Source organism: Melozone crissalis, unplaced genomic scaffold (assembly GCF_028551555.1).
Source record: "Melozone crissalis strain CALT ecotype California unplaced genomic scaffold, PUWL_Pcris_2 ptg000029l_1, whole genome shotgun sequence".
Classification (NCBI taxonomy): domain Eukaryota; kingdom Metazoa; phylum Chordata; class Aves; order Passeriformes; family Passerellidae; genus Melozone; species Melozone crissalis.
This window is the reverse complement of record NW_026535807.1, coordinates 16,388,416-16,415,881: the sequence shown is the minus strand read 5'-3', so window position 1 is coordinate 16,415,881 and position 27,466 is coordinate 16,388,416. Positions and strand designations below refer to the sequence as shown.

The 27,466-nt window shown below is 41.3% G+C and overlaps 1 protein-coding gene across 6 annotated transcripts in view; it reads right to left on the bottom strand.

Annotated features, from left to right (window-relative positions):
- The window catches only part of DOCK3 (dedicator of cytokinesis 3), a 185,773-nt gene that overhangs the window by 81,153 nt on the left and 77,154 nt on the right, over positions 1-27,466 (bottom strand). For all 6 annotated transcript variants that reach the window (XM_054281259.1, XM_054281253.1, XM_054281254.1 and 3 more), the window contains exons 9-12: positions 26,130-26,284; positions 10,909-10,990; positions 6,449-6,509; positions 4,326-4,473 (exon numbers count right to left, since the gene is read on the bottom strand). In XM_054281259.1, the coding sequence (XP_054137234.1) occupies positions 4,326-4,473; positions 6,449-6,509; positions 10,909-10,990; positions 26,130-26,284 (446 nt within the window). The remainder of the gene's footprint in view (positions 1-4,325; positions 4,474-6,448; positions 6,510-10,908; positions 10,991-26,129; positions 26,285-27,466) is intronic.

Sequence of the window (27,466 nt, the reverse complement as noted above, 5' to 3'; positions counted from 1 at the left end):
ACTCTTCTGTCATAAAAGCCATTGTTCCATTCTTCAGATTATGAGAGCATGAAGAAAGCTCTGGACATTCTATCTGAATTGTCACGTAGAAATGAGTGCTGCACTTCTGTTCAGGATGCAAAGCACAACATGCAGGAATTGAAATGCCACTGAGACAGGAACCAAGGAAACCATCCCCACACTCTGAGGCCATAGGCTACTGTCCCACAGGATGGGAGAGACCTCACACTGGGGAGAGAAAGGCAAAGAAGTGGCTTGATAAAGTATCAAGCTTTTGAATGGAAGATGAGCCATATCATCTTCTCCCATGGGAAAAAAATGGCACCTTTACCCCAAAGAGTGCTACTGGTTTAAAGAGAAAGGCAAAGCAGTATGATGCTCAAGTCTAACTGCATTTTAAATACATCTGTGCTTTACTTAAATTACCACGGCAAGATTCAATGATACCCCACAAAGTCAGCAATTTTTAACTCAGCAGCAATAGTGAATCTCATTTCTCCTGAAAAGCAATTGGATTAAACCATTTAATTAAACTTCTGTCCTATTGACTCTTAAAGGTTAAAAAAAAAAGTAAAGCTAATACTCCAAGCTTTCAGCTCCTAGGGGTTTAGAGAAAAAAACCACTTTGTAAAACTTGTCCAAGGATATTACCATTTTTTCCCTTTTTTGCTTCCCCCCAAGAGTACAACATGTCAGCACAGCCAGGGTAGGACACACAGCAGCCCTGTGAAGACAGTGGGGATGTTTTTGCTTGCTGCATTATGTAACTGAAGAACAGCATGGCAGGAGGAATTCAGGCTATCTACAAGTAGGAACTGGTAATTTCCTACAGCTTCAGTCTTGCAAAACCATGTGCTGCCAAGAATAATTAGGTAACCCCCAAAGCCTGTGATGGCACAATTACTGACACCCCCAAATGTTCTTAGAACTGCAAAAGGAACAGAGACAACTTGGAACAAATGAAACACAGAGAATATTTCACTTGCTCTACTGCCCACCTCCTGTACTGTGTCCCTTCTGGGAGGAGACACCAGATCCCACAAGGTCACACAAGGCAGATCAGCATGAAGTGACCTAGCAGAATTTCCAAGGATGGTAAATTGACTCTATTTGCACCCCCAAAACAATCCCTCAAAACCAAAACACAACAGAGCTAAGGCATTAATGGACAGGACACCCTGCCAATAATTGTAGTGTTGTGTGATAATTCATCTCATCAAGAAAAAATAAAAATTATCTTCACATTGTCAACACATTAGAAGCCATTTATCCTGCTTAAATAAGATTCTCCTAAAAATAGAGAGAGAATCTACAGTACAAACTCTAAACCATCCTCCATCCTCACAGTTACAGACAAATGTCTAACTTGCAGTGATTTTTTAGTGCTATGCAGTGCAAGTTAAAAGAGGTTTCAGCCTCCAGTAACTTATGCCCGCAATTAACCTGCAACCAAGTCATCCCAAAATCAACTTGAAGGCAGTTTAAAGCCAGTTTTGTACCAAGTGCCAGTGGAAGCTGCACTTTGCATTTCCTGAGTGCCAGGAAGGAAGATCTTCTCCCAGCTTTGACAGGCTGGCCTGGAAACACTTGGAATGTGTCTTACTGTGCTCACATTTTACTTGTCCAAATACCAAGTGGACAAAAGAATCTATTTCTCCTTTAAATAAGAATTGACTCCTGAGCCATCCTTCACCTTTGAGGCTGGCTGGTTGTGCAGCAAATGCACATTTGGAATGTTTTCCATCCCACAGCAGCTGGGCACAGCAATGGGATGGGAGCTCTCATCCAGCTGGGCAAACAGCAACAATAGAACAGCAAAAGGGAAAGGCATTCAGGCATTAACAGAGAAGAATTTCAAGATCTGGGGCTGGAGGAAGAGGAAAAAAAAGATTCAAAGAAAATAGGACAGAAAAAAAAACCCCCAGAAAATGTGAATATGGAAGAGAAATGCATGAAGTTTTCAGGGGAATTGTAAGATGAACACAAAGACTAATGTTCAGTGAGCAAAAAAATTTAATAAAGATAAAAATTAATACAAAATATTAAGTTACTTCAGAAAAAATGGACTGAGAATTTAACTTTCATCTCACTTTTAAATTATTTTACATATATATTAAAAAGAATAATAAAAGTATGCTTTTGCATAATGAGCTTATAGCTACAGCTGTGGTACTCTATCCTCTTAGGGAGATTTTAACATGACTGTGGGATTAACAAAGAGAAAAATCTCAATTGTGAGAAAAAAATATTTTTCAGACATAAATCTTTAACAATAATAAGGCAAGCTGAGAAAGATTGGTGAAGTAAATTGATTTCTTTTTTCCCCTCCCATAAGCATTCTCTTGTGGATTCAGCAGAAGTCTCCATTTACAGACCATGTATTTGTTTCAGCCTTTGTTAGGTTTTCAGTCTTTCAAATTTTTTCCAGCTTCTCCCTGTGAAAAGGCTTTTCTAGCTGCCTCATTTGTGGCAGCTGTAAGCTTTAAGCACGTAGTGTATAAAAGGAATGCTTTTTACTGCTCCTTGAAAAGTACAAATACACCTCTCTCCTTACTTCGTCTTTATGGTGTTTAGGAGTTGGCCTGAGGCATTTTAACAGTAATCAAAATAAGAGCAGCAGGTAAGAAAATCAGTTCAGTGCTGTTAAAGCACTCATATTCAACTTTAAATTTCCAAAGGACAAAACCCTGTCAGTTCAATTGCAGCCAATGAACAGGAAAAGGCAGGTTAGCTAAAGGAATGTGCAAAGAGAAGATGCAAGAGACAAATCTGTGACAACTGTGTCATGAAAGACCAACAGCTATCAAAGCTGCAAAGGGAATGAGCTGGTGCCCCTCAGATATATCCATGCTCCCCCCTGAATATTTCTGCTGGAGGTTTACACAGAACACTGCAAACAGCAGCAACATAAAAGAATGATGCACAAGGCTTACAGCAGCCCAGGAGAGTGATAATAGTGATAAAGAATTACAAACATCTGATTACAGAGCTGAATTCAGCCAGGGGCTCTCCCTGCCCACGTGAGGAACAGCTGGTGCAAATCTGCTGAGGAATTTGGGCAGAAACTGTTGGTGCTCTGGGTGCTGTGAAGGGAATCCACATTAACAGAACTCTGCAGCTGAGCAGCAAGAAAAGGGAAGCTCTTTTCCTGAGATTTTTTTCCATCACTGTACCAAGACTTTGGGTTGCTCTAAAGGACTGTGTGACTCCACTTGTCACTGACAGAATCCAGTGTTTCCAAACCAAAACAAGGTTTTTCTGTTCTATTTTTCAGAAGCTAAAGAAGCACTAAATGGGCAACAAGACAGAGATCTAATAATCAGAATGTTCCATTTCTGTAAACTTTCAAAGTGTTGCAGTTGCAATACATTAACCCCATATCTACAAAGCCAACAGAACTATATAGCAAAACCCACTGCTCTGAGATAAGCTGGAACTGAATGTGACAAAAGGCCAAGACTGGCCAGATTCTACTGACAGAGAGAACAAAGTGGAACATTTTTTCCCCTATAACTTGACATTTTTGCTACAGTTTTCATAACTTTTGGCAAAAGAGTAATGAAAGAGCTGACTCTGAGAGACTTTTGTTTGGACTTAAGAGATTTCTAATGTATGAAGAGACACCCAATAATCTTCAGTGAACAGTAAGACATTTTTTCATTTAGTTTCCCTCAAAGGTCACATTTTCTGCTGCTGAATGCACATCCCAAAGAATGACAAAGTTCCATAACCCACCAAATTATCTTATTACTCTCAACAGTGGCCACAGACCACAAAGCAGTGTCAGCTGTGCCTCAGCCCATCTGCAAAGCAGATCTCGCCAATATTTATCCTCACTGACAAGGGATTTAAATATTCCCTGCAGTCTCCAGACAGTTTGTCTGTGGCCTTTTTATTACAACTGTGAGACCACATTTCATAATAAGAATGTCAGTTCAAAGTTCAAAATCACAAATAACTGAAGACAGATTCCTGCTCAAAAAACATTGATTTGTTTTGAGAATTTTGGTCACACACTGTTGACTTCAGTTGTTTTCTACTTCTTTTGTTGGTTACCATGAGTGGTAGGGAATAGCAGATGAGGCATGAGTTATTATTCCCTTCATCAGATGAAATGCAGCACATTTCTTTGGGTTTGAGCTCAGCAGATTTTAAATAATTCACATTAATAAAAGAGCAGCTTTGCAAGTCACACAGATTTGGGCAATATTCAATAACTTCTGAAGCATTTCACACACCTGAAACATCTGTGGATAATATTCATTAGTTTTTATGAGCTGCTGGAATAATAAAGAACAAAAAACTTCCTTCTAGGAGTTACTCACGTGTAAACTTTGAGCACAAAGTCCTTTTCCTCCTTGATTTCCGAGAGGGACTGGAGCACGTCCATGACGCTGAGCACGGCGCAGCCGTAGGGGCGTCGGTAGTGCAGGTGGGGGGGCCCTTTCTTGGAGTCATTGAGCAACATGCGGCCTGGAAGGAGGGACACTCAGACATCAGGGACAGACACACAGCCACATCCTGCCTGCTGTGCTCCTTACAGCCAGCACTTGCAGCTCCAGGCTGCAGCTGACACTCCTGCCTGGCTCTGGAGGTGCTTTTGCCCCAGCCCCACGTGCTGGGCTGTGCTGGTGACACAGCCCAGGGATGCTGGGCAGGACTGGCACAGCACCAGGGCTGCCTCTGCAACTTCCTCCTCTCCAGGAGCCTGGGGGACAGGTCTGGGAGGGGACATGGCCAGGACAGCTGACCCACACTGGCCAAGGGATGTCCCAAACCTTGTGACATCTGCTCAGCAGCACAAGGGAAAGGAGTGGGGACATTGGTCACTGGGAGGTTTGGCTTTATCCAGACTGAAGCCTGGCTTCCTGGGAAGTGACTGCACATTGATGGCTGCTGGAAAGAAGAGAATGAATCTTTTGCATTCCTTTGCTTCTGCTCGTGGCCTTTGCTTTATCAGACTGCCTTTATCCTCACCCATGAATCTTCTTCCATCTTACTTACTCCCCAGCCCCATCCTGCTGATGAGGAGAGTGACACAGAGGCTTGGAGGGCACCTGGTGTCAACCCACTACAGCTTTTCACTCAAACTTTTCAAACCCAGAGGTCCATTTGAAGCTACACCTCACTCAGCCAAAACCAGCCAAGGGCAAAGTGAAAAGCATCATGTCTGGTCAGCTCTGATTTGCAGCTCCATGACACATATGTGCATCCAGCTGGACTGACTACAAATCATCTGTGGATGAGCCAAGAATATGGCTGTACTCATCAGTCTGACCCACAGAGATCCACTGTGCTCCTTCCTTAGAGTGCACTATTGACACAAATTCTCATGTTATTCATCTGCTTTAAGGGAATGTAGTATATATTGTATATAATACTTGTAAGATTATATATTAGTTGTTTATCATGGTTGGATGGACCCTTCTTGGAGCACAGGAAGGAAAATTCTGAGGTACAAAGCTGCTCAGTGATTAACAGCCTGTTACTGAGGCAGTTTTTAAATAGAGCAAAAGATGCCAAGGCCAGAAAAATCACTGTGATAATCAAAGTGAACTTGTAACATTACATATGATAATTTGTCCAGCCCTTGCATCAAGGTTAATACAGAATCTTTCCACAGGCTTCATTTATCACCTCCAGTGATAACAGAGCAATAATTCTGACATGTAGGCTCTTATGACATGGGAAGTCAGATAATGCAACCCCAACCTCTCTGACACATTTGTGGCTCTGAAGGCTCTCTGCCATTCCCAGCACAACACACAAAGCTCTGCTCAGAGCTGCTGTACTTCAGCAAAGGTGCCTGTGGCTGGTAATGGGTGTGAGCAGTGACTTTCCTTGCAAACACTGCCCGGCCATTCTTCTGTCACCTGAAACACACGAATGGCACTGCACTTCTCACTTGTTCACAGTAATATAGCTGAGGAAACTGTCTCTGCTGCTCCTACTATACACTGCTAACATTTTAGGTCCAATATTTAAAATAAATTATACTTAACGCAGGTAAAATATGTACTTGCACCACAGACTCCTACAGCAGCAAACAAATCTTGGCATATACTTGTCTAACAGCCTCTGATTTACTCGATGTGGATGGTCAGACAGGCTGATGTCCTGCCCTGCAACCCAGCTATAGCACCAGTAAAGAGATCTCATTTGAAAGTTTTAGACATTAAACAAAAAACCTTTTTACTTTGTCCCTCTCCTGTAGATGTAGTGTTTAATCAAAAATTCTGTTTCAGACTCAGAAAAACAAAATCACTGCTAAACAGTCATCAGTAACTTTCTAACACTTAGCTCCATATGGTCTGAATGTCAATCAGTCTATGACTGAGCTTCCTAAATGTATAAATCATTATAAAGTCAGCTAATTAAAACATACATTTAAAAATACTCTAAGAGCTCTGTTTATTACATATATTCCAAGCACTAAATCATACTGTACCTATTCGGATTACATGGGCAACTATGTACAAATCCCTCTTCATGTCCTTGCTGCTGAGATCCTGAAAGATTAGAAAAAAGAGAGACATTCCAACATAAGTGCCTGCAACTATAAATGTGGATGAAAACTCTGAAATCCTATGTTACAGAAAACAGGACAAGAATTTTAAAAATGAGCTTCAAGAAAAACCAAACAGGAAAAGGAGAACCTACAGAAGAGCAAAAGCAAAGCTGAAGTTAATGAAGACAAGTAAGTGTTATTGACTCTGAGAAAAATTTAAAAAGAAAGAAATAAATTAAGAAAATACACATAGGATACTTTTCAATAACTCATTACTGCAGAATTTTGCATTCACATGTCAGAAGCCACCTTAATTGCAATTTCCTTGGTATGTTGTACTTTTCACTGTTAACTTCATAAACAACCAGGAATTTCTGATACATTCCTCCTGCATATTTATTTTTTTTAGTTACAGGAAAGGTCTAAGAAACATTTCTTCCTAAAAACCAGTTTTCCCTATGCCCCTCACCTCCCAGACAAGACTTTAAACAGATACTGTGTACTGGGAGAATATTCATCTCTGGTTTAGACTGATGCAAAAAGGCTCCCTGTGCTCTGCAGTGACAGCTGCTGCCTCTTTCTCCACTGAGTGCTGCCATCTCACTGTCAGGTACTACTTACACAAAAATTAACTGCAACAGTCTCTGATTCTGATAGTGGTTTTCTTTAAAAAGCTCCTCAACTACGTGGCATTATAACCACTGTGAAAGGAAATAATGCTATTTTTGTATAAAGAGAGGAAGAAATTTAAACTGTGGACATTTAAGATCTGTCATCCCTAATGTGAACCAATTTAGAATTAAAACCTGCATTTTGCTGAAAGCTAAAACATGAACCTTAAACCCTTAAAAAACAGGGAATTTCTTTCTCATGTGACTTGAGAACCCAAAGCCCAACCAGTGAGATTATGATGGCAATGCAACTCCAGACTATGGTGCCACACAGCACAACAGAAGCTGGCACAGTGACTCAGAACTAGGCAGGAATTTATCCTAAGGAGAAGTTTCAATCCCTTCCCAATTGTGTTACATAGCTGAATTACAGCAGGCAAGTAATAAATTCATGGCTGTACCTCCTTGCTCTCTAAAAGCAGCTCTGCATTTCCCAGGGCAGCATATGCAGGGAGCTGCAGAGCCACTGTTTGGGATGCTGCTAAGCAGCAGATCTGTCTCTCCAGAGCCAGAAAATGAAGCCACATAAACCATCCCTAGCATTTCCTCTCAGGCTCGATTTTGCTGCTGCACCAAGAAGGGAACACACTTTCTAGGCTTTCTCCATCATCCAACATACCAGGGTAACATATGGCAGCCTTTATCTTGCATGTCTTGGAGACATGAAGTTCCACACTAAAAGGGATTTGACATAGTTTTAATCTCAGAAATGCCTGACAAGACATTTCAAAAAGCAAAAAAACTTGGAGGTAATACTTAATGCTCTAGAGAGCAATAGATTCCTGAAAATATCTGTGCTTTGACAGGGGGAATGTTATTATACCATCAGATTACCAGTTCTAATTAACAGCAATTTAAAGAATTATTTTTTCAAAGGGCAGCTGTCAAAACATCAGAAAACGGCAGGGCACGAACATATTGATGGGTTCACACTTTAGCTGCTTTTCCAATTTCACAAATAAAGTGTCACAGGCAAAAGACAAAAAATGTGGGCCCAGATGGCCTTGTATTTCAGTTTGTACAGCACAGGCTTTTTACAAGGCAAGGAATTCTTACTATGACATGGAGCAAACAATCAAAAGCCCCAACCCCTGTGAGGAAGTTGTCAGATGATTCCTCTGCAGAGAATCCATGTACATCTCCTAGGATCAGGAGAGGATAAAACACATTTACTGGTTACTCTTAGGACTGCATCCACAGGGTGGATATTTGTGGCTATTTCCCACATCCTTCTGAGCTTCCTAAACGATCCTGACTGATACAAACATAATTTCATTATAATTCTAACTGAATGGTTTTTTAGAAAATCATTTCTAAATTCTCTCACCTGTATTGGGTATGGAAGAGAGTTACTCTACAATAATGATTAGTTCTTTACAATGCTGGTTTCTAGAAAGGTCTGATTGTGTGTTAAAAAACCCAAACACCATCACAACAACCCCCAAACTACTGGAATCAAGGGTACCTGTCCGCCAGTAATAAGTCACTTAATTCAGCTGCCAACCTCACAGGCCACAGAGAATAAGGTATTTAACAAAAATAACAACCTTATAGAGTGTAGTTACATTTTAATTCAGACCCAGGAATGTTTCTAACATGTGCACAGGCTGAGGTTTGCTTGAGTGAGCTTTGATCTCCAGAGCAAGCAGTTTCTCACCTTTGCTGTGATTTGACAGCAGATGTAAAACCCAAGCCTGGGTAATTTTGATATCTTACACAAGGAGACAGCTGAACCCTTAGAAGTAACAGAGATAACAGGAAAAGGCAGGGATCCCTTGAATTATCTAAGATATGGGCTGCTCGCCTTAGGGAAAGAGGAGAGTTTTAGAAAGATACTGTGGTGTGGTGAGGTAGGGCAAAGAAATAAAGAAATAGATTAAAAGTCAAGATGAACACAAGCCTGGGAGAAGACCTGAAAATCACAGAACTATATTATCTTAGAAGCATTTCATAATTAAGAAATTATCATAAGATAGAACCAGATAAAATGGTTATTCAAAAAAGCAAATATTTATTGCTCTTTTACTAAACACTTTGGAAAGGTCTTTGAACACATTGAAGAAAAATGCTGTTTTAGAGGTGCAAGATCATTTGCACAGATAATTTTTCCAGTTATAATTCCTGTTATGCAGAGTATACATTCATTATAATTTTGTTCTGTAGAATACACATTCTATGGCACAAGAGTGAGAGTCTAAGCACCTCCACCAGCCACTGATGGAGTCTGAGCACCCTGGAGAGCTGAGACTGCAGCAGGTTTGCTATTTTTTACAGTAACAGGAAAGGGAGCTCAGGAGCTATCTCTGGTCAGGACTGGGGCTGCACTGACAAATCCTGCAATCCCAGGGCTGGCTGCTCTTGGATACACTGGCCCTACTCAGAATATGCAGCAGATCTCTCCTGGAATTGTGTTATGGCCCTGGCTGTAATTTATCACTATTTTTTAAAGGCTGTAAAGGCTGGTTGGCAGATCACCAGAGCAACACCGTTTGACACTGTTCACCACACAGAGAGAAACAGGACACTTGTTCCATGACCCCAGGTTGCGTGGCATGGGTCAGGGTGGGCAAGTTGGAAGCTGAAAATCCTTTTCAAATTGATGAACCTCAGAGGCCAGAAAGTGCCAAAGTTGATACAAAGCCTGTGCTGCCTTTTGGGATTATTCCTTAGGGCAGCTCCTAAAGCTGCACTCCTGCCTTTCACTTGACTCAGACATCAGTGCTGAACCTTAACCCCTGCCCACCTTCTCTCAGCAGGGCCAGACTCTGGGTTTGTGTCACCATCTCTGGGGTGACACTGTCACCTTGCTGATGTTTATTCAGCTTTCAGCACCTCACTGATGGTACCAAAACCAGAACTGCTACTGATGTCAGCATCCAGGTCAGTGCTACTTTTGGACTGCAACTCTCAGATCCAGAGGGAGACAGAACAGAGCATCCTTACACCTGGATCTATTCTGTTCCCTAAGAGGAGGAATCCTGCTGCCTTCTTAAGGGAGAGAAGGGAACAGTGCTGGGGACCATGCCTGGCTCAGTGTCCAGCCCTGCCTGACCTCAGAGAGTGTCACTGCCAGGACCAAAGCTCTGCCATCTTTTTTCTTCACTGCAGGTAAAAATACTTCTGCTACAGAGCTTCCAGCATGTGCACTAACTAAAGGTGAGTCATGATGGAAGGTGTTTATCACACTTGGGATCTGAGATGCCTTACAGTTATTCTGTGTGGAGCTGTTAAGTTTCAGTGTCTCTAGGTTTTCATATTCCTTCTGAGAAGAAGTAGCAGATAAAATGATGGTCTGACATCTGATTCTGAGGGAATTTTAAACACAACTTAAGACCAGCACAGAAGCAATTTCATACAAGGGCAGGTAGGGACAGGACAAGGGAAAATACTCATCTGATTTTCATTCAGAAAAAAGTGCCTTGTTTTATGTTAAGGCCATCACAGCCTTTTCCTATGCTCAGTTATCAAAGAGCATAGCACATCCAATGAAAATATCCAAAATTTCACACTGTCTGCAGGAACAAATGCAAGTACTTCAGAATACTCAGCCATAAAGATAATTTACAAGTACATTCACTTTCTATGTTAACATTTAGTCAAAACCATAAAAGTTTAGAAATTATTTCTCCTCCAGTGATTACATTGGAGAGGAAGAACTGGGTTTCCTTCCCCTCAGAACACCTCCAGCTCCACTGCTGTGAGGGGAGAAGAAAGGGAGCAGGCACGTACTGTGAAAAGCGCACACATTCGATCGATCTTCTCCGGGTTCCTGGGGCCTCCGTTCTTGTTTAACCTCACCATGAACCTCTCACTGAAAAACAAACAATGGTAAAAAACCAATCAGCTTTTCCTGTACATCAACAGAAAAACACAGGTAGATTTGGGTGCCATTATAAAAAGATGCAGTGGTCATTATAATTCCAAAGTCTATACAACAGTATTCACTGTCTATACAAAATTACATGGAATAGCACAGATTTCTAATAGTAAGTAGTCTGCATGTGAAAACATTGTGTGATGCATATTCATGATGCAATAACATTAAAATAATGTGAACATAAGAAGCACAGAACCTGTACACATTACAACTCCTCCAGGCAAAGGCTAAGGCAAGCTTGCTGAGAGGTACACTGCCTTTGGTAAATCTGAGTTCATTAAAATCCACTCAAAACTAAAAGTTACAAGAACACCAATTAAGCAATCTCCTTCAACATAGAGCATTTCTAGAAGCAAGACACTAATTCAAATACATTATGGTTTGATTTATATAGCTCTTACCAATCAAATTAAGCAGCCCTTTGATGAATAAAACCAGCACGTTCAGTCAGACTGCAAAATGAACAATACTCACAATGCATGGTAAGACATAGACATTCATATTTTTTTCCTAAGACAAAGAATTTATGTGTAAAAGTAAGTTTGATGAGCAATTTTTCCCTAGTGTGCAACAGCCCCCTAAGTACTGACCACAGTTTTCTTCCTAGATTTTCACAGAAATAAAGAGAGAGCTTTCAAGAGAGATTATTAAATCTTCCAATAATCACAGACCCTTTCAATCCTATCCAGTACAACTGTATCAACTCCAGTAACCTTCATTAGATACATTTGCCTGTACATTATCCAGCCTTGGCCTGAAGAAAATGAAAGTCCAGAGTTCACACTACCTCCTTTGGCAGCTTGCTCCAAGGGCCACTCATCCCTGCTGTTAAAGCACATGGGCCATGGGAAATGCCTCATTTCAGTGCACAGCCACTGCTTTTTGTCACCCTTCTGCATTAAAGAGCCCTTTAGAGAAACTCATTTTTTGCAGGGCAGGGATAGCAGTGATATCCCCACACACAAATAAGAATTAAACACCATTAAAAATCCAAGAAAAAGTGCTGGAATCATTTTGTAGAACTCACCCACAGCGAAATTTTTCAACAGCATTTCAGGAACAGTTCTAAAGCTGTAAGTTTATAACAGTCTGGTACTGAGACCACCTGCACCATGAATACACACACATTTGGGGGATCCACACAGGCAAAGCCAGGCTCCTGCTCTGTGTAACTGTGATTTATCAGACATCATCTCTTAGCCCTTCCACACAGCTTTATGATGTGAGCTCATGTGAGCTGTCCATTATAAACACTGAGATATTTTCAGAATTATTACTTTTGTTGAAATGGTCCTTAATTCTCAAGCATGACCCATACATCTCATTATACACCTTTGCATGATAATTTATGTAAGTAAATGATGCTCAGCAATCCAGATCATCCCTCTCTGGCTGTTTCACTCGCCCTGTCACTCACTATTACTCCAATCTCCATGTATCCCACAACCTCATTCACTTACAATTTTAATTAATTTGCTACCAATGCTTATAACCTCAGAGACTGCTGAAATGCCACAAAGAAATCCATAAGAAACAGATATGTCACAATTCTTTTGAGATGTCAGTAAGTTAAGACCATTTCACCAAATGCTTTAATGACATGGTAAAATCCATTCTTTCAGTAATTTTGTGATGTGTTAAGTGGAGAGCAGGACAATACTAGACCTTCACAATGTTACACTGACAGTCACATTACAACAACATTACATCTTCACAGCTAACACATAAATCAATGTTACATATTGTATTTTAAATTTCCAGTAAGATGTAGTCTTGAACTTTCAAAACGGGTTTTTTAAATTATTTTATTTCAGCTCTAATGAGCATTTCATTTTCATACAGCAGCTGAATGCAGTACTGTGTGCCACAAAATCCTGTGCAGACTGTCCCTCGGACAATGGCAGGGAAGGGGCTGCCAAGTCTTTGAGCTGAGCTGCCTGTATGGGTTTCATTCACTAACAAAAGATTGCTTAGTGTGCTTTTAAAGCACCCAAAGAGGGATATCCTGGAGATTCACTTGATGGTCTCTTGCAAGGTTTTCCTCCATTAATAAGTGGAAATCTTTAAACATTTGCAATTCATCTTTTCCTTGTTAAAGCCACGGAGAAAATCTGGTTCCTGTCCCCCTATTCCAGTGCTTTTCAAGAAATGAGGCAGCCACCACCCCTCACCTGCCTATTGATCACGTGTTCCCTTATTCCAGCACCAGGGCAGTAACAACCTTCACATTCCTTCCCTTAATTTAGAGTCCTCTTGAGTTTGTGGGAATAAATAATTAAAGGGACTTTGAGTCAACTGCAGCATTTGAGAACTGTGGAACAGGAAGAGGCATTTGGCCAAAGGAGATCCAAGGACAGGAGGCAGAGAGTGACAAGGCAGCAGTGCCAAGAGGCCACCCCAAAGGACCAAGCCAGCTCCAGTACTCCCTCTTTTCCTTTCACATCACTTCTCCTAAACTTGTGGGTTTGTTTCTCATCTCCAGCATTCCTCTAATCTTTGATATTACTACTGATCAAGAACAGCTTACTACTATTTTGCTGTTCTGTTATTATTCTGCTAAGGTCTCAGTGGTGCTGATACTGTCAGGGTTGCTGGAACAGGACTGGAACCTTTTTTACACTGGTGACCCACATTATGAACTAGTTAGTCAGCTGCTTCCCATTTTACAACTGCAAATTTATTTCTATGTCAAAGCAAATCTGGAAGAATAACCCTGTTTCCAATGACCTGAAAATCCACTGCCTTCATCTATCATTGCAGGTCTGCTTTTAGACAAAAATACACATATTTAGGGTCAAGAAACTTAATGGGAATGCAGTAGCTTAATTTCTTCTTTTAAGAGCTACGTCCTTGGAAAAAGTTGAGTCTCCAGTGTGTCTTTTCCTCATTTTACTCTCTGCACAAGGACGAGAGCACGCACAGAATTCAGGCAACAATAAATGCTAGTTTAGTAAGACTGAAATATCAAATCTGAATAAACTCCATGTGGAAATTAATTAAAAACCCAGTAGTTATAACTGCCAAATGTGGTGGAAATGAAGCATGGGAGGTACTGAGATGCAATCTGACTGCTTGATCCTTCTGCTGCCCAAAGCCAAAAAAACCCACAAAACACCCACAACTAAAACCAACAACCCAATAAGTTTTCAGCTATTCTGAATATACAACAAAATCAGTTCTTTTGCATAAAATTGGAGATAAATTCATCAAAACTGAGAAAAAAATCAACATTTTACCCTGCTGAGCTCAGACCCAAGAGGTGCCACATCAGAAGCAGTATCTTAAACAAAAGCTTATTTATTCCTCTTCCTCCTATATGCTATAAGTAAGCCTCAATTACTCTAATTGCAGCATCTCCTCCTGTGCTAATTCACATCATAGTGAAGCCACCTCTTGTGCAGCACTAAGCCAGGATTTACAATCACTCTCATGATTAGCAATTGCTACAGCTACTCAAATATAAGAACCACTGCTCTGACAAGCAAAGTCAAACAGCTTTTTGTTCCTTCACTTGAAAAGGAGGAAAAATGAAAGGAGAGTAGTGTCTGACTTCTTGGCTTCCCCAAAGTGACTGAAAAGCAGAACCATACTGAACTCTGCAGAAAGGAAGGAAGCCATCACTGGGTTGGGATGTTACATTTTCAGCATGAAAAAGGGGGCAAACAGGGACAAAATTTCCTGTTGGTGAGCAGGAGTGGCACTGTGCCCCCAGGGAGTTTTTGTTGTTAAGGTTTGTTTGCGATGTTCTTCACACAATGTGTGAAGATGACAACAAAAGGAAAGGGCTGGCAAAGAGCTTGGGCTAGACTGGTGAGACCCTTGTATTCATTCATGGGCACATTTCATTACTGGGGGGGTTTCAAGGCAAAAATCCTGACTAAGCATCAGTTTGGGAATGTAGGTAGAGCATTAATGGATGCATAATGCCAAAGTACAGACCCCTTCAATAAGATGACAACACCAGTCTCCAATTCAATTTTCTGTTTCAAGTTTCATATGAAACAAAAGTTCCAAACCTTCTTGGTGTTCCTCATGGGCAGCTCCTCAGAGCACTGACTCTTTCCTCTTCACAGAGCAGCCACTGACTCCAGTTCCCCTTCTCACCCAGCCACCCCACTCTTTTACAGCATCTTCTTCTCATTGCTTACAGCTGTGGCCTGTTAAAGCCAGGCTTGTTCCTAATCTTTGATAATTGGCCCAGCTGCAGCTCCTTAGGGGTAAGATTACCTTCTACATTATCTTTATTTTCTTATATTTTATCCCCCTACAGACTGGTGATAAAGAACACAGACTAAAAAAAATTAATTCTTTAACAAAGAATAGGAGATTGGTTTTCTGAAGCAGTAACAGCAGCACATTAGGGCTTCAATCCCCTTAGGCAGAAACCTCACATCTTATACCTTTCCCTCGTCTTAAGTAATGGTCCAGGAGCTATTTCTCCCAGAAACAAAACCTCCTTCACCCTCTCCATTCCAATGTGCCACTGAAAGGCAGAAGGTACAAATATACAAATGCCCCCTAGTTTTTCTTATTCTCCTCAGTGCTTCTTATTTCCAGAGAAAACTGGGGGAAACACTGAAAACCCCCAATATTATTAAAAATACCTCAGTCGTTTCTCAGAAGCTGTATTTAATTGGGTTTTCACAATTCAGCATGTGGCCAACTCTTTTAAGAACACAGGTTATTTTAAAAATACATATTGGTCCATGACACATGAAGAAGTGCTCAGGGAAGGGGTAATGTGGTAGTGGAAAAGATCATATGACAACTTGTATTTTAGACTTTGATCTTCTCTTGGTGCCTCCCCAGGTTTCTTTCTGACATTTTCAGTATAATGTAAAACCTTGCCTGCATGCAAAATACAAACTCAGGAACAAAAATCTGAAAATGCTGCCATAGAAGCCAGAAGTTTGCAGGAATAAGTTACAAGCACTTGCCTAGCCAGGACAGTTCATCTCCCTTCAGTGTTACTGGTTAAAAAACAAATGATAACCATGATATTATTTCATTTCTCCTCTGCCCTCCCTCCTGAAAAATGTCCATCTTTTCTTTAAAGAATGTTAACATGCCTGACAATAATTCTAGACTAGCATTTGAGCTGGCATATGAACACCATAAACATTTGAAGGTGCTACTGTAAAAGCACCTTATTTTGTCCCAGATAAATCTCCTGAACAAGCTCCACACAGCCCATCCAGGAGAGAGCTTGGGATGAGCTGGTCACTCTATGGCAATTAAACCTTGCCAACAATTCCCCTCAAAATATCCCAGTCTTGGTGCACACACCACATGTCAGGAAGTTTACCTCAACAGTGCCATCAAACACTGCATTCTTCCTGCCCCTGTGTGTACAAGCTCTACAAGAACAATATGTTGGCCAGATGAATGGAATTATGTTAGGAATTACTGGTATAGGATCAAAGCATTTTCTTAAAAAAAGGAGCTTGTTTCAAAACGTGAATTAAGTTGGAAGAGAAACACCATGAAAGAGATCCCTGGGGCTTGGTGGGAATGGGAAGGGGAGAGAAACTGAGCTACAGTCTCAAAACCTTACAGTTTGGTCAAGCTAATATGTGCATGGATTAACTTGGGAAGTTGCTCCTGTATCAAAAAGGAAGTGCACTGACCCAGCAGAGCAGAAGTTTTAAAGCCCCAGGAGAGAAGCATTAGCCAGTTTTCCAGAAAGCAATTACTGCTCCACCATCCTATTTGGAGGCTGAGGGAAAATCAGGCTCTACTGTCCTGACTTTCCATTTGTGCTGCACCCTGCAATACAGTTAATGATAACCACATGAGACTTCTCATATTTGCTTGCACAACTTCACAGAAGAAAAAAATAGACTTTTATTTTCATTCCATTGGCCAAACTGGATATTGGAATTTGGAAATTTGTTCAAATCTCTCGAGTTTGTCGACTGCAAGAACATTACCACAGTCAGTGATTGAAATGGTCACATCAGGACAGCACTGCAGCCTGATACTTCTGAGAACACTCTGTAGGAACTTTCTAAAAAGGACACAAGCCTCACTTCAGGCCTTCTGATCTCTATTTCATGGGCATGGTCTCATGTTCATGAGGAAAGCACGCACCTATATCGACATTTTAGTAATTTCCCATTGTGAAAAAGAATTGGTTTTGCTCCTGAAAGATTATTTAAGCAGTAGGAGTATCCTCTGAAAAAGCTTTTCAAGTTTATTTTCTGTTCATCATGATTATCTTTTAGAATTGCTAATTTTTGCTCATCCTCTTGGGGAAAAAAATTAGGTTCTTACAGCTGCTGTAAGACTGACCTAATAACAAAATCTCCCAGAGCTCCACAGAATGAGTCTCCATTCTCAGTGTGAGAGGAAGCCAGAGCATGTGTACAGAATGGACCCACGTCTGTGAAGAACTCAATTCCCACTTCCAGTGTAAACCACCAGCATGTCCCAGATCCCAGCAGTGTTTGAGCAATCCATCATGGACAGCGGTCACTGCCGAGCCCTGGAGACAGGAGCATCACCTCTGCTGAACTTTCAGTTTGCTCACTGTCTCAGCAGTGACTCATGGACTGCTTAACAATCTTTCTTTAACAATCTTCCTTTTCAGGCAAGTGCTCACACAGTGTGTTTGGTTTTTCCCCTTTCTTTTGCTGGGGGAGGCAGGAGAGTTCTTTCCTGAGCTGTCTTGTCCAGAAGCTCTGCAATAACCCCGCTTGCACAAACAACTGAGGCACAGTACACTGCTTTGGTTTATGGAGTGTATTTTATAAAGACATCTTAGAGAAAAGAACACTGAATCTGTGAGGGAAATCAATCTGGCCCTGAGAAAACGGCTCCAAGCAACACAGTTTGCTTCCTAGCAAATTCGGGCTTAATGCTCATGAATTATTAAATTACCACATTGGCGAGAAGCCCCAGGGGAGGATTACAGAGCTTACAGTAAGACTGTTACTGCAAACACTGGGTTTCCATGGAAACAGAAAATAGTGAAAATAACTACCTGTCATTTCTCTTGCCACGTTCAAGGGAAAACCACCACAATGTTAAAGTGTTATTGAGGCTTGCAGGGGAAAGGGAGCTAAGCACCAATTACATTCTCCTTGGCTTCTCGTGACTCTGCCACACTTGAACATTTGACACCACCATAAGGATTTTTCTGTTATTTCCATCATGAAAGGTACATATTTTTGTTCCTGAAAGGAATTCTGTCAACTAGAAAAGGCTTCTATTTAAAAAGGAAAAAAAAAAAAAAAAGAGAGAGAGAGAGAGAGACTTCAGTCATTGAGTGCAATTCCCCAGTGATGGTGATTTTAACTAATGGAAGGCAAGGCAGACTGACCCTGCCAGGTGGCAGGTGAGGGAAGCTTTGCAGGAAGGGCTTCTAATTTTGGATTACAGGTATTTTGTAGAATAAGGATTTTATCACCATCTCTACCCTGGGAGAAGCTAATGGTTCTGAGGTCTGGTACAGCAGCTGTCACGTTTAATATCTGCTCTACAAGAGCTTTGCACATGACAACTTCTGTCAGGAACACAGACCTGGCTTTTGAGGGGGAATTTCCCCACAGAAAGAGCTGAAGCACAACAAGAAAATTCCATCCACTGAACCTTCCTACAGACAGAAAATCACTTGGAAGTGCTTTCTCTGAGCTCACTTACACATTTAAACAACACAGATTTCCCCGCTGCCCCTCACGTGAGCAGAATTTCTTCCAGCTGTGTGTTCACAACACATTGTCAATTCCTCCTGAGCAGGAAAAGGGAGGAAGTTCCAATGCCTGCAACTCATTGATTTCTTTCTGTTAACAGCTAAAAAATCAAAATAACCCTGAAAACTCTATATCCCTGCCTATTTGTATATCATACTTGATCCCCAACCAAAAAAAAAAGCCCCCACTAGTGGGGGAAGGAGGATGGTGGTGGTGAGACATTCAAAATAAGATGGATATTTGTAAAAGCTCCTGCTTTGGAATAGCTACATATTAATAATTCCATAGGAACTAGGGAAAATAATAATCTTATAGAAAAGAATTAACAAATTTAATAACACCACTTACATGTCTTACAGCAACTTTCAAACACAAATCCAGACAGTAGCAGTTTCTTTTGCATACACTATTAAGACAGAGAATAAATAGGAAAACCAAGCAAATGCAGATTCCAGAGAGATCCAGGTAATGAAAGTCAGTTGAAGCAACCAATAAAGAAAATGAAAATGCATCATTCCTCCTGTGTCCTTTCCTAAAAATCTACCCACCAAAAAGCCTTATAAAATACTCCACAGGTTTTGCCTTTAGTGATGACAAAACTTGCATTTTTCAGAAGTTCTATATTCTACCAGAAAGGCTCTTTGTCCCAGCTGTCTGTGTGCAGCAGACTTTGGAGACACACAGATTTTCCATGGTCACTGCAGTGAGCAGAACAAGGCCTTTGCTGTAGGTAGCAATATTTCTTAATGCCTGCTTGGCTTTTGAGGAAGTTCACCTTGAGAAGGGTGAAAAGCTCATGCTGCTCCCATTACTATTGCTATGAATTTATCTCTTGCACAAAACTCAGAAAATACTTCCCTTGAAATACTAAAGCCATAACAAACTGAAGTACAGGAGGAGCTGATGGAGGATTAGCTATCCCAATAGATCAGATTGCTAAAATATAGGTAAAAATATAAAGATGGGTTTTTTCATGACTAAGCAGAAGAAAAAACTCATTAGTTGGTAAGGTTAATCCCTAAGAAAATTTTCTGAATATTAAAGGAATAATTCTGAGTGATACAAAGTTATTTTTTCCCAGCAGCCAAATCATTATGCTGACAGTAAATGAGATAACTTTTCTATTTTAAAATAGCTACGCTATTAAAAACATAACAAAAGGAAAATTTAGCGCATATTGCACAATAAAAGTAAAATATAATTTTCTACTTCCTTACATAGCAACTGGCAATAAAGGAACATGATAATATTTTAAAGCAATTAACTGGGGATAAATGCCTACACATGGTCCCAGCACTCCCAGAGCCATTACTTGAGAGAAACAATTCAGAAAAAGGATCTTCAGGTCAGTCCCACCTCCTGGGAGAGAATGCAGTCAGGCTGACACAGTTTTTACTGCAGATCCCTCCATGTTAATTAACAACTTCTCCTTCAGCTATTCAACTTCAACCGTATTTATCTACCCAGTGACCCTTCTTTCCTCTTTCTTACCTTATTAATGCCAGTCTTACCCTTTTTTATTCCACCTGCCCCCCTCTCTCCATCTGCCCAAGCAGATTCTGGTGTCCAGAACATGTACAAGTTCTACAGCCCTGGCTTGGGCAGGCAGGGCTGCTCTGAACAGGCGTTCCTGCTTTAAGGATGCTGATCCTGCACATCAGAGCTTTGAGGGGACTCAAACCCCTTCTCGGACAGGACCTGTGGGAAATTTGCCATTGCATTTCACATGTTGGCACAGTGTTTGAAATGAAAGCTCCTGAGTGGTAATTGTCTGCAATTAGCAAATGCTACAGGAAAATTATTCAAGATGGCATGTGTAAGCACAATGTAATTTTAGCTACACTGCTCCTGCTAACATTTTTTAGAAGCTGATATACATTCCTATTGACAGTTAAAAAGGAATAAAAAAACCCCCAAAAAACTAAATGATGATGAGAACCATGGAGCTAACGGCCATCAACAAACACAAACAGAGATGAGGGATTCCTGTCAAATTTGTCAAGGTAACCTTCAGCAGCTTGGTACAGATTTGTATTCTGACGTCTGAACCAGGAATACTGTGGCTCAGAAACTCCTACTACAGAAAGAGTGAAAATCAAATTCCCTGCAAATTCATCATTTCTAAATCCAGCATTTCCAAGTGGTGCATTTCATTCTACTCTACCTAAACACTGGCACAAACATTCTCTTCTTCCAGTCTCCCCTGGCCACTCAAGTGCAGTATTGGGGCTTCTACAGGACTAGGTTGTACAAATGAGTAGCAGCTTGAGAAAACTTCTAACACTCACACACTGATTAAACCAAACCCAGTTTGGTCATGCCCCAGAAGTTTACTTGTTTACAAGGACACATTTAAATAGATAACTACGTTCTCTAATAATTTTATCCCTTTAGTATCTTGAACTATTTACACATTTGTCTGCTGATTTTTATCACAGAAAATAATTTGGTTGAAAAATGACCCAAGATCCAGAGAGGAGTTACAAATAGGAAATCATTATCTCCATTGCCTCTGCAGTTACCACCAAACCCCACTGCAGAGCAGTACTAACAGCCAAACACTGCCACTGAACATTTGACTCAGCCTTGAAAAATAGGGGCAGATGATTTTATGTCAGATGACTTTTGAGCAGCTGAATCCAACTATCCTGCTGTAGACCCAGGGCGTTTTTTCAGTCCATAATTATGTTTCCAAACCATGTTTCTCTCCTGAGAACTGCTTTGTCAATGGTGCTAAATCCTTAAGACAAGACTTGGGACAGACTGTACTGCTCACATTCTCCCCATCATCCACCCACAAGCTGAGAACATTTCCACAAAAAACATCTTTCTGTATCACCTATTAGCAAGAGCTTTAAAGAGCAAGCTTACATTTTTTCTCATTTTGGCTACAGCTTTTAGATTTGAACACTGAAATAGAGGTTTCCCAATCAAACTCCTAGCCCGTGTTGCAGTGTTTACAATCCTGTCTCAACCCAGAGACATGGCAGATATTTAAAACAGACACTGCAGAGAACACCTGGTCTCTCAACAAAGGGTTTGAACAGTTTGTGTATGAGAATGCCCACATGGACCTGCTCAGTGAGTCCCAGCAGCAGCAGCACAGGCACTGAGCACATCTCCCAGTCCCCCAGTCACGACGAGGTCGGTGCTATAACAGGAATGGCAAAGGCTCAGTGAGTAGGAGGAGGCAGGTGGAGGAGTTACCAGCAGAAATATGCACAACACCATCTCCCATGCATAATTACTGCTTAGGCCCCCAGATCTTCAAATTCAATCACATCAGAGTTTCTCTTTTGTTCTATTCACTCTCCATAATTAAGGATATTTCTAGATGACAAGAAAATTTTAAATCCCAGTGGTGTGTAAAATAGGGTAACTGGTTGAAGATGCAGGCAGAATGAAAAACACTCACATGTTTAAACACAAACTTTATAAAGAAAAAATAAGATGGAAATTTATTTATCCTTTTCCTTACTCAAAAGGCTGAGAGAACTGGGATTGCTCAGCCTGGAAAAGAGAAGGCTTCAGGGTAACCTAACTGCCCCTTCCAGAACTTGAAGGGAGCCTACAGGAAAGATGGAGAGGGACTCTTTACAAGGGCTGGAGTGAGAGGACCAGGGGGAATGGCTTTACACTGAGAGTGGGGGTTTAGATGGGATATCAGGAATAAATTCTCCCCTGTGAGGGTGGGGAGGCCCTGGCACAGGCTGCCCAGAGAAACCCTGGATCCCTGGGAGTGTCCAAGGCTGGGCTGGAGCAGCCTGGGTGAGTGGACGGTGTCCCTGCCCATGGCAGGGGGAGGAATGAGATGGCCTTTTAGGTCCCTTCCAACCCAAACCACTCTGGGATTCTATGACAGTTAGAATGGACTTAACAAGCTTCTTTTCAGAAAAAAAATCCCACTATCATACCTCTGAATGTGTCATTTCTCTAAGTTTTGCATAATTCCATTTCCTAGAAAAATAGAGTTATTATGTAGGTATCTAAACCTCAATCTTTTACTGAATTTATTTTCACTATCAAAATCATGCTAAAAAGGTCAAGAAATGTAAATATTTCTCTTATTTGTTGCATCTTTCTAGCACAGATAACACTTTGCATGCCTTTGTCTACCAGTTTCCAGCTCCTTTAGAGCAGTTAATGCAGCCTGTATCTCTTTATTCTATCAAGTTTAATACTTCTCTTCTGTTGAGGCAGGAGGTGCATTCCCATATAACAGAACAAAATTAGTTGGCTCTGATGTGATTTGTGCTTGACAAATCTATGTTGACTTTTACTTACCATCTTGTTAGCTTCTTAGTGCTAACAAGTAGTTTATTTGTTCCACAACTTTTCACATTTGTCATCGGATTGCAGCTGACCTTCTTAGAGAGATTGAGGCAAAGCAGCCATTAAATACGCCAGCTATCTTGGAAACATCTGCTCATGGCTTAATGTCCCCTTTAATCTGTTCAGCTATTTCTTCATTTTGTAAAAAAAAAAAAAGGTTTTTTGCTGGTAAAGCATTATAGAATTATTCTTTTGGTTTTTCGTCCTTGATGCCCTTTAGTAGTTGCATTTTTTCTACAAGTTTCTGTCTCTTCCCATCCCTGTTTGTGCAATTTCATTTGTCCTGTTTTATACTGCCTTTCCAACATGACACAGACTTTCTGTTGTCTCCATATATATTTAATTTTTCCTTCATACTCAAACAATTTGCTTTTGTGCTCTTTAACAGTATCATTCAGAAACATACAACTCTCAAATCTCTTTTCTCCATATCAGTTTACCTATCTCTATTTGATCTTTACTGGCACCTTCCCTACTGAGTTTACCATCTTTACAGTAATATTTTCTCTGCTGCTACTCTCAACTGGATCACTCCATGACATTCATCCCAAGGTATATCTCACAATGGGGTATAATCATTGGCTATAATCCAAACTACATCAATTATCACCTCATTTTCCAGTAACTTCCACTCAGCAAACCAACTGAGGTATTAAAGATGAGTCACAAAGTTGCAAGACTAGTGTCTTTTGTATTCAAGAAAAAAAGAAATCCCAAATACTTTAAAACAGACAAATAAGCTTTAATCCCTTTTTAAATCTGAGCCTTCAATTTCTATTTACTTAGAAGTATTACTTTCTATATTTCTGTCAGATTAAAAGTGAAGTAACTTTTTCCTTGTGTTTACCTCTAGATCTGACCCCTCTGCTGGCAGTGTTGTTATTCCTGCTGTCCACAGCTCCCCACTGTCACCCTTTGCCTGCTCCTCCTTTGCTGACAACCATTAAACACAGGAACATTTTTGTATTCAGAATCTGTAATCATCTCAAAAGGTATTTCAGCTGCTGCTCCAACCTTCTGATTGCTAATCCCCACCTGGTGCATGCTGTTGCTTCAGCCCTTGAAAAACACTGGAACTTTCAGCAATTCTTCACTTAACCTCCCTGGGAAACAACTCTTGGCACCAGCAGGCTCAGGGAGGTTGGTAATCCAGCACATGTCCAAGGCAGTAACGCTGAAAGCCACTCAGCCTCCAGCATGAGCTGCTTGGGTAAGAAATTTATCAAGCTCCAAACCATTTCAGAAGTCAATTTGTCCCTTTCATTTAGAGAGCAGTGTGCAGAAGCCTTGCTTGGGTTTTTTACCTTAATGTACTATTTCCCAAGAGGAGAGAAAATGTTTTAAAGTAGATATAAAAACATCATTCTGAATTTGTAGCAATGTGTTTGTCTGTTTTCTGGTTTCTTCTCCAAAACAGAGCTCAGCCTCATTACACATTTCTTCCCCAGCACTCTTTGGGATGTAGGAAAATGTAAAAATTATGCTGTTTTCACTATAGCAGACCACTGATGCTTAATACAAAGAGCTAAGTAATAACAACTGTTTGCACAAAAAAGCATTACTATATATATTTAAATTTGCCTGGACCACTCTGTGCTTTTCCTCATTATAATGATTATTTCCTTTTTTTTTTATCACTGGCAAAACCCTTTCCTTAAGGCTCTGCACTCAGTGTTTACATACAAACTGCAGCCCAAGACAATTCATCTCCTTTCAAAGCAATTTCTGCTGGCAGCAGCTGGTCTGCCTGCCCCTTCCTCATCCTGGCAGCTTTTCTCATCTCAATTATTTAATATGTTATTGCTTTGCAGTAGGAACTAGTTGGATGAATCTTTTCTGTTTGGTTTTCCATTTTCACCTTTCCCTCCTAATAGCTATTTTCTGGTAATTCTCTCAAGAGAGGAATCATAGGCACATCCTAAACTGCATCCACTGGAGTGTCCAAAGAGCTGCAGAGATGGGAAGGGCCTGGAGGAGGAGCCTTGTGAGGAGCAGCTGAGGGCCCCTGGTTTGTTCAGCCTGGAGGAGACTGAGGGGAGACCTCAGTGGAGCCTCCAGCATCCTCCTGAGGGGCAGGGGAGGGAACCAATCTCTGCTCTCTGTGCCCAGGGACAGCAGGGAGGGGCTGGAGCTGTGCAGGGGAGGTTTAAGCTGGATATCAGGAATACCATCAGGTCATCAGAGCTTTCTAATACAGACCAGTTTTCAGTTTGATGTACTCTGAAGAGTTACAAAACTGTTCTCACTTACTCTGAGCTTTCTTCCTAAGAGAGGAAGGAACATTCTGTGGCTCTTCCCTCACTTAGAAACAAATCTAAATATCTAAATCTAATTGCTGAAAACTAGGAGAGTTTTGACTATGGCAGCAAGTGAATGCCAGGAAATGCTTTTACCAAAACTCAGAACACTGCACAAATATGATGTTCTTCAGATCAGACCAAGCTGCATCTGCTAAACTTCCAAGACACAAAATAAATGCTGCAATGCTCCGTTACATACCCTGATCTTTTCAAAACACATGCTTGTAAGAGGAAAAGCCAGCCCATCTCATGTTTGCTAACACTGGTACCAATTAGTTCAATAAACTGAGAGCACAGATATAGGGATGAATGTTAAGAGTTTATGTTGAGAGCAATACAGTGAGGAGAAAAAGCTGTTTTGTGACAGGCCTGGAAGGCAAGGAGTGGAGGAAAGTTACAGAGGCACACAGCAGTCCCTTCTCAAACCAGCCCCACAGCCTGGCTCTGTCATTATTTGTGCTTCTTAACCAATAACCCTAAGGAAGAAGCTTCTGTAATGTCTGGAGGCAAAGTCAGAAAACTAAAAAATTCAACTGTTCTGTGCCTTTAATGCATCACTAAATTTCCTATGCAACGAGCAGTCTGATATTCCCATGTAAGAACTGCAGGGCCAGCAGTTCCTGATGTTCCAGCTCTGTCCTTCCAGCTGGGCCACAAGAACACCCCTTGTGTTTATCTGCATTGTACCTGCTCTGCTCACAACTCTTTTCTTTTCCTAGGAAGCTTTTTAGCTCTTTGACAAATTCCTACCTGATCTGTTTGCCTTCCCGGACATCGTACAAGGAAAAAAACACATCGGTGTCCTCTCCAATGGTGTTGTAGGTGAAACTCTTCAGGCTGAGGAAGAAGTGATGAGGCACTGGCATCCGGCAGGCTTCCCCGTGCCGCTGACGGATGGTGTCCACCTGGGGCAAACAGGGAAAACCATTGGCACCTCCTCACACAGACAGGACACTGAACCATTGGCACCTCCTCACACAGACAGGACACTGAACCATTGGCACCTCCTCACACAGACAGGACACTGAACCATTGGCACCTCCTCACACAGACAGGACACTGAACCATTGGCACCTCCTCACACAGACAGGACACTGAACCATTGGCACCTCCTCACACAGACAGGACACTGAACCATTGGCACCTCCTCACACAGAAAGGACACTGAACCATTGGCACCTCCTCACACAGAAAGGACACTGAACCATTGGCACCTCCTCACACAGAAAGGACACTGAACCATTGGCACCTCCTCACACAGAAAGGACACTGAACCATTGGCACCTCCTCACACAGACGGGACACTGAACCATTGGCACCTCCTCACACAGAAGGGACACTGAACCATTGGCATTTCCTCACACAGAAGGGACACTGAACCATTGGCACCTCCTCACACAGACAGGACACTGAACCATTGGCACCTCCTCACACAGAAAGGACACTGAACCATTGGCACCTCCTCACATAGAAAGGACACCTGAACAGACCAACCTGAGCAGAGATCCTGCTCTCCTCTCACCCTCAAGTAAAAGTTTAATCTCAAATATATTCTGCCTCAGAGATAGGGGCCAGATTAAGCTTTCTGCCTCTATTTTTAATGTTTCTAATTTGAATAGATTGATGAAACTGTGATAACCAAGTAGATACAAAATAAATGGTTTATGCATTGGAAATCTGATTTTATCAAGTAAACCAAGTCAATCCTATTTCTCAAATTTTGCTTTGATTCTGGTACTGAAAATGAATTATAAGATGGTATTGGAGTGGGTCCTGATGATTTCCATTTAAAGCAGATGGACTTAAAGCATTGTTAGTAACATTTGTTACATTATTTCTTTTGAGCAGCTGCAATTCACCTCTAGAGGTCATTTCTGCAGCCAGTAGGACCAGGGCAGTGACTGCCCCCCTGTACTGGGCCCTGCTGAGGCCACACCTCAAATCCTGGGGTTTGGGCCCCTCACTCCAAGGAAGAACTGAGGTGATGGAGACTCTCCAGGGAAAGGGATGGAGCTGAGGAAGGGTCTGGAGCTCAGGTCAGATGAGGAGCACCTGAGGGGGCTCAGCCTGGAGAAAAGGAGGCTCAG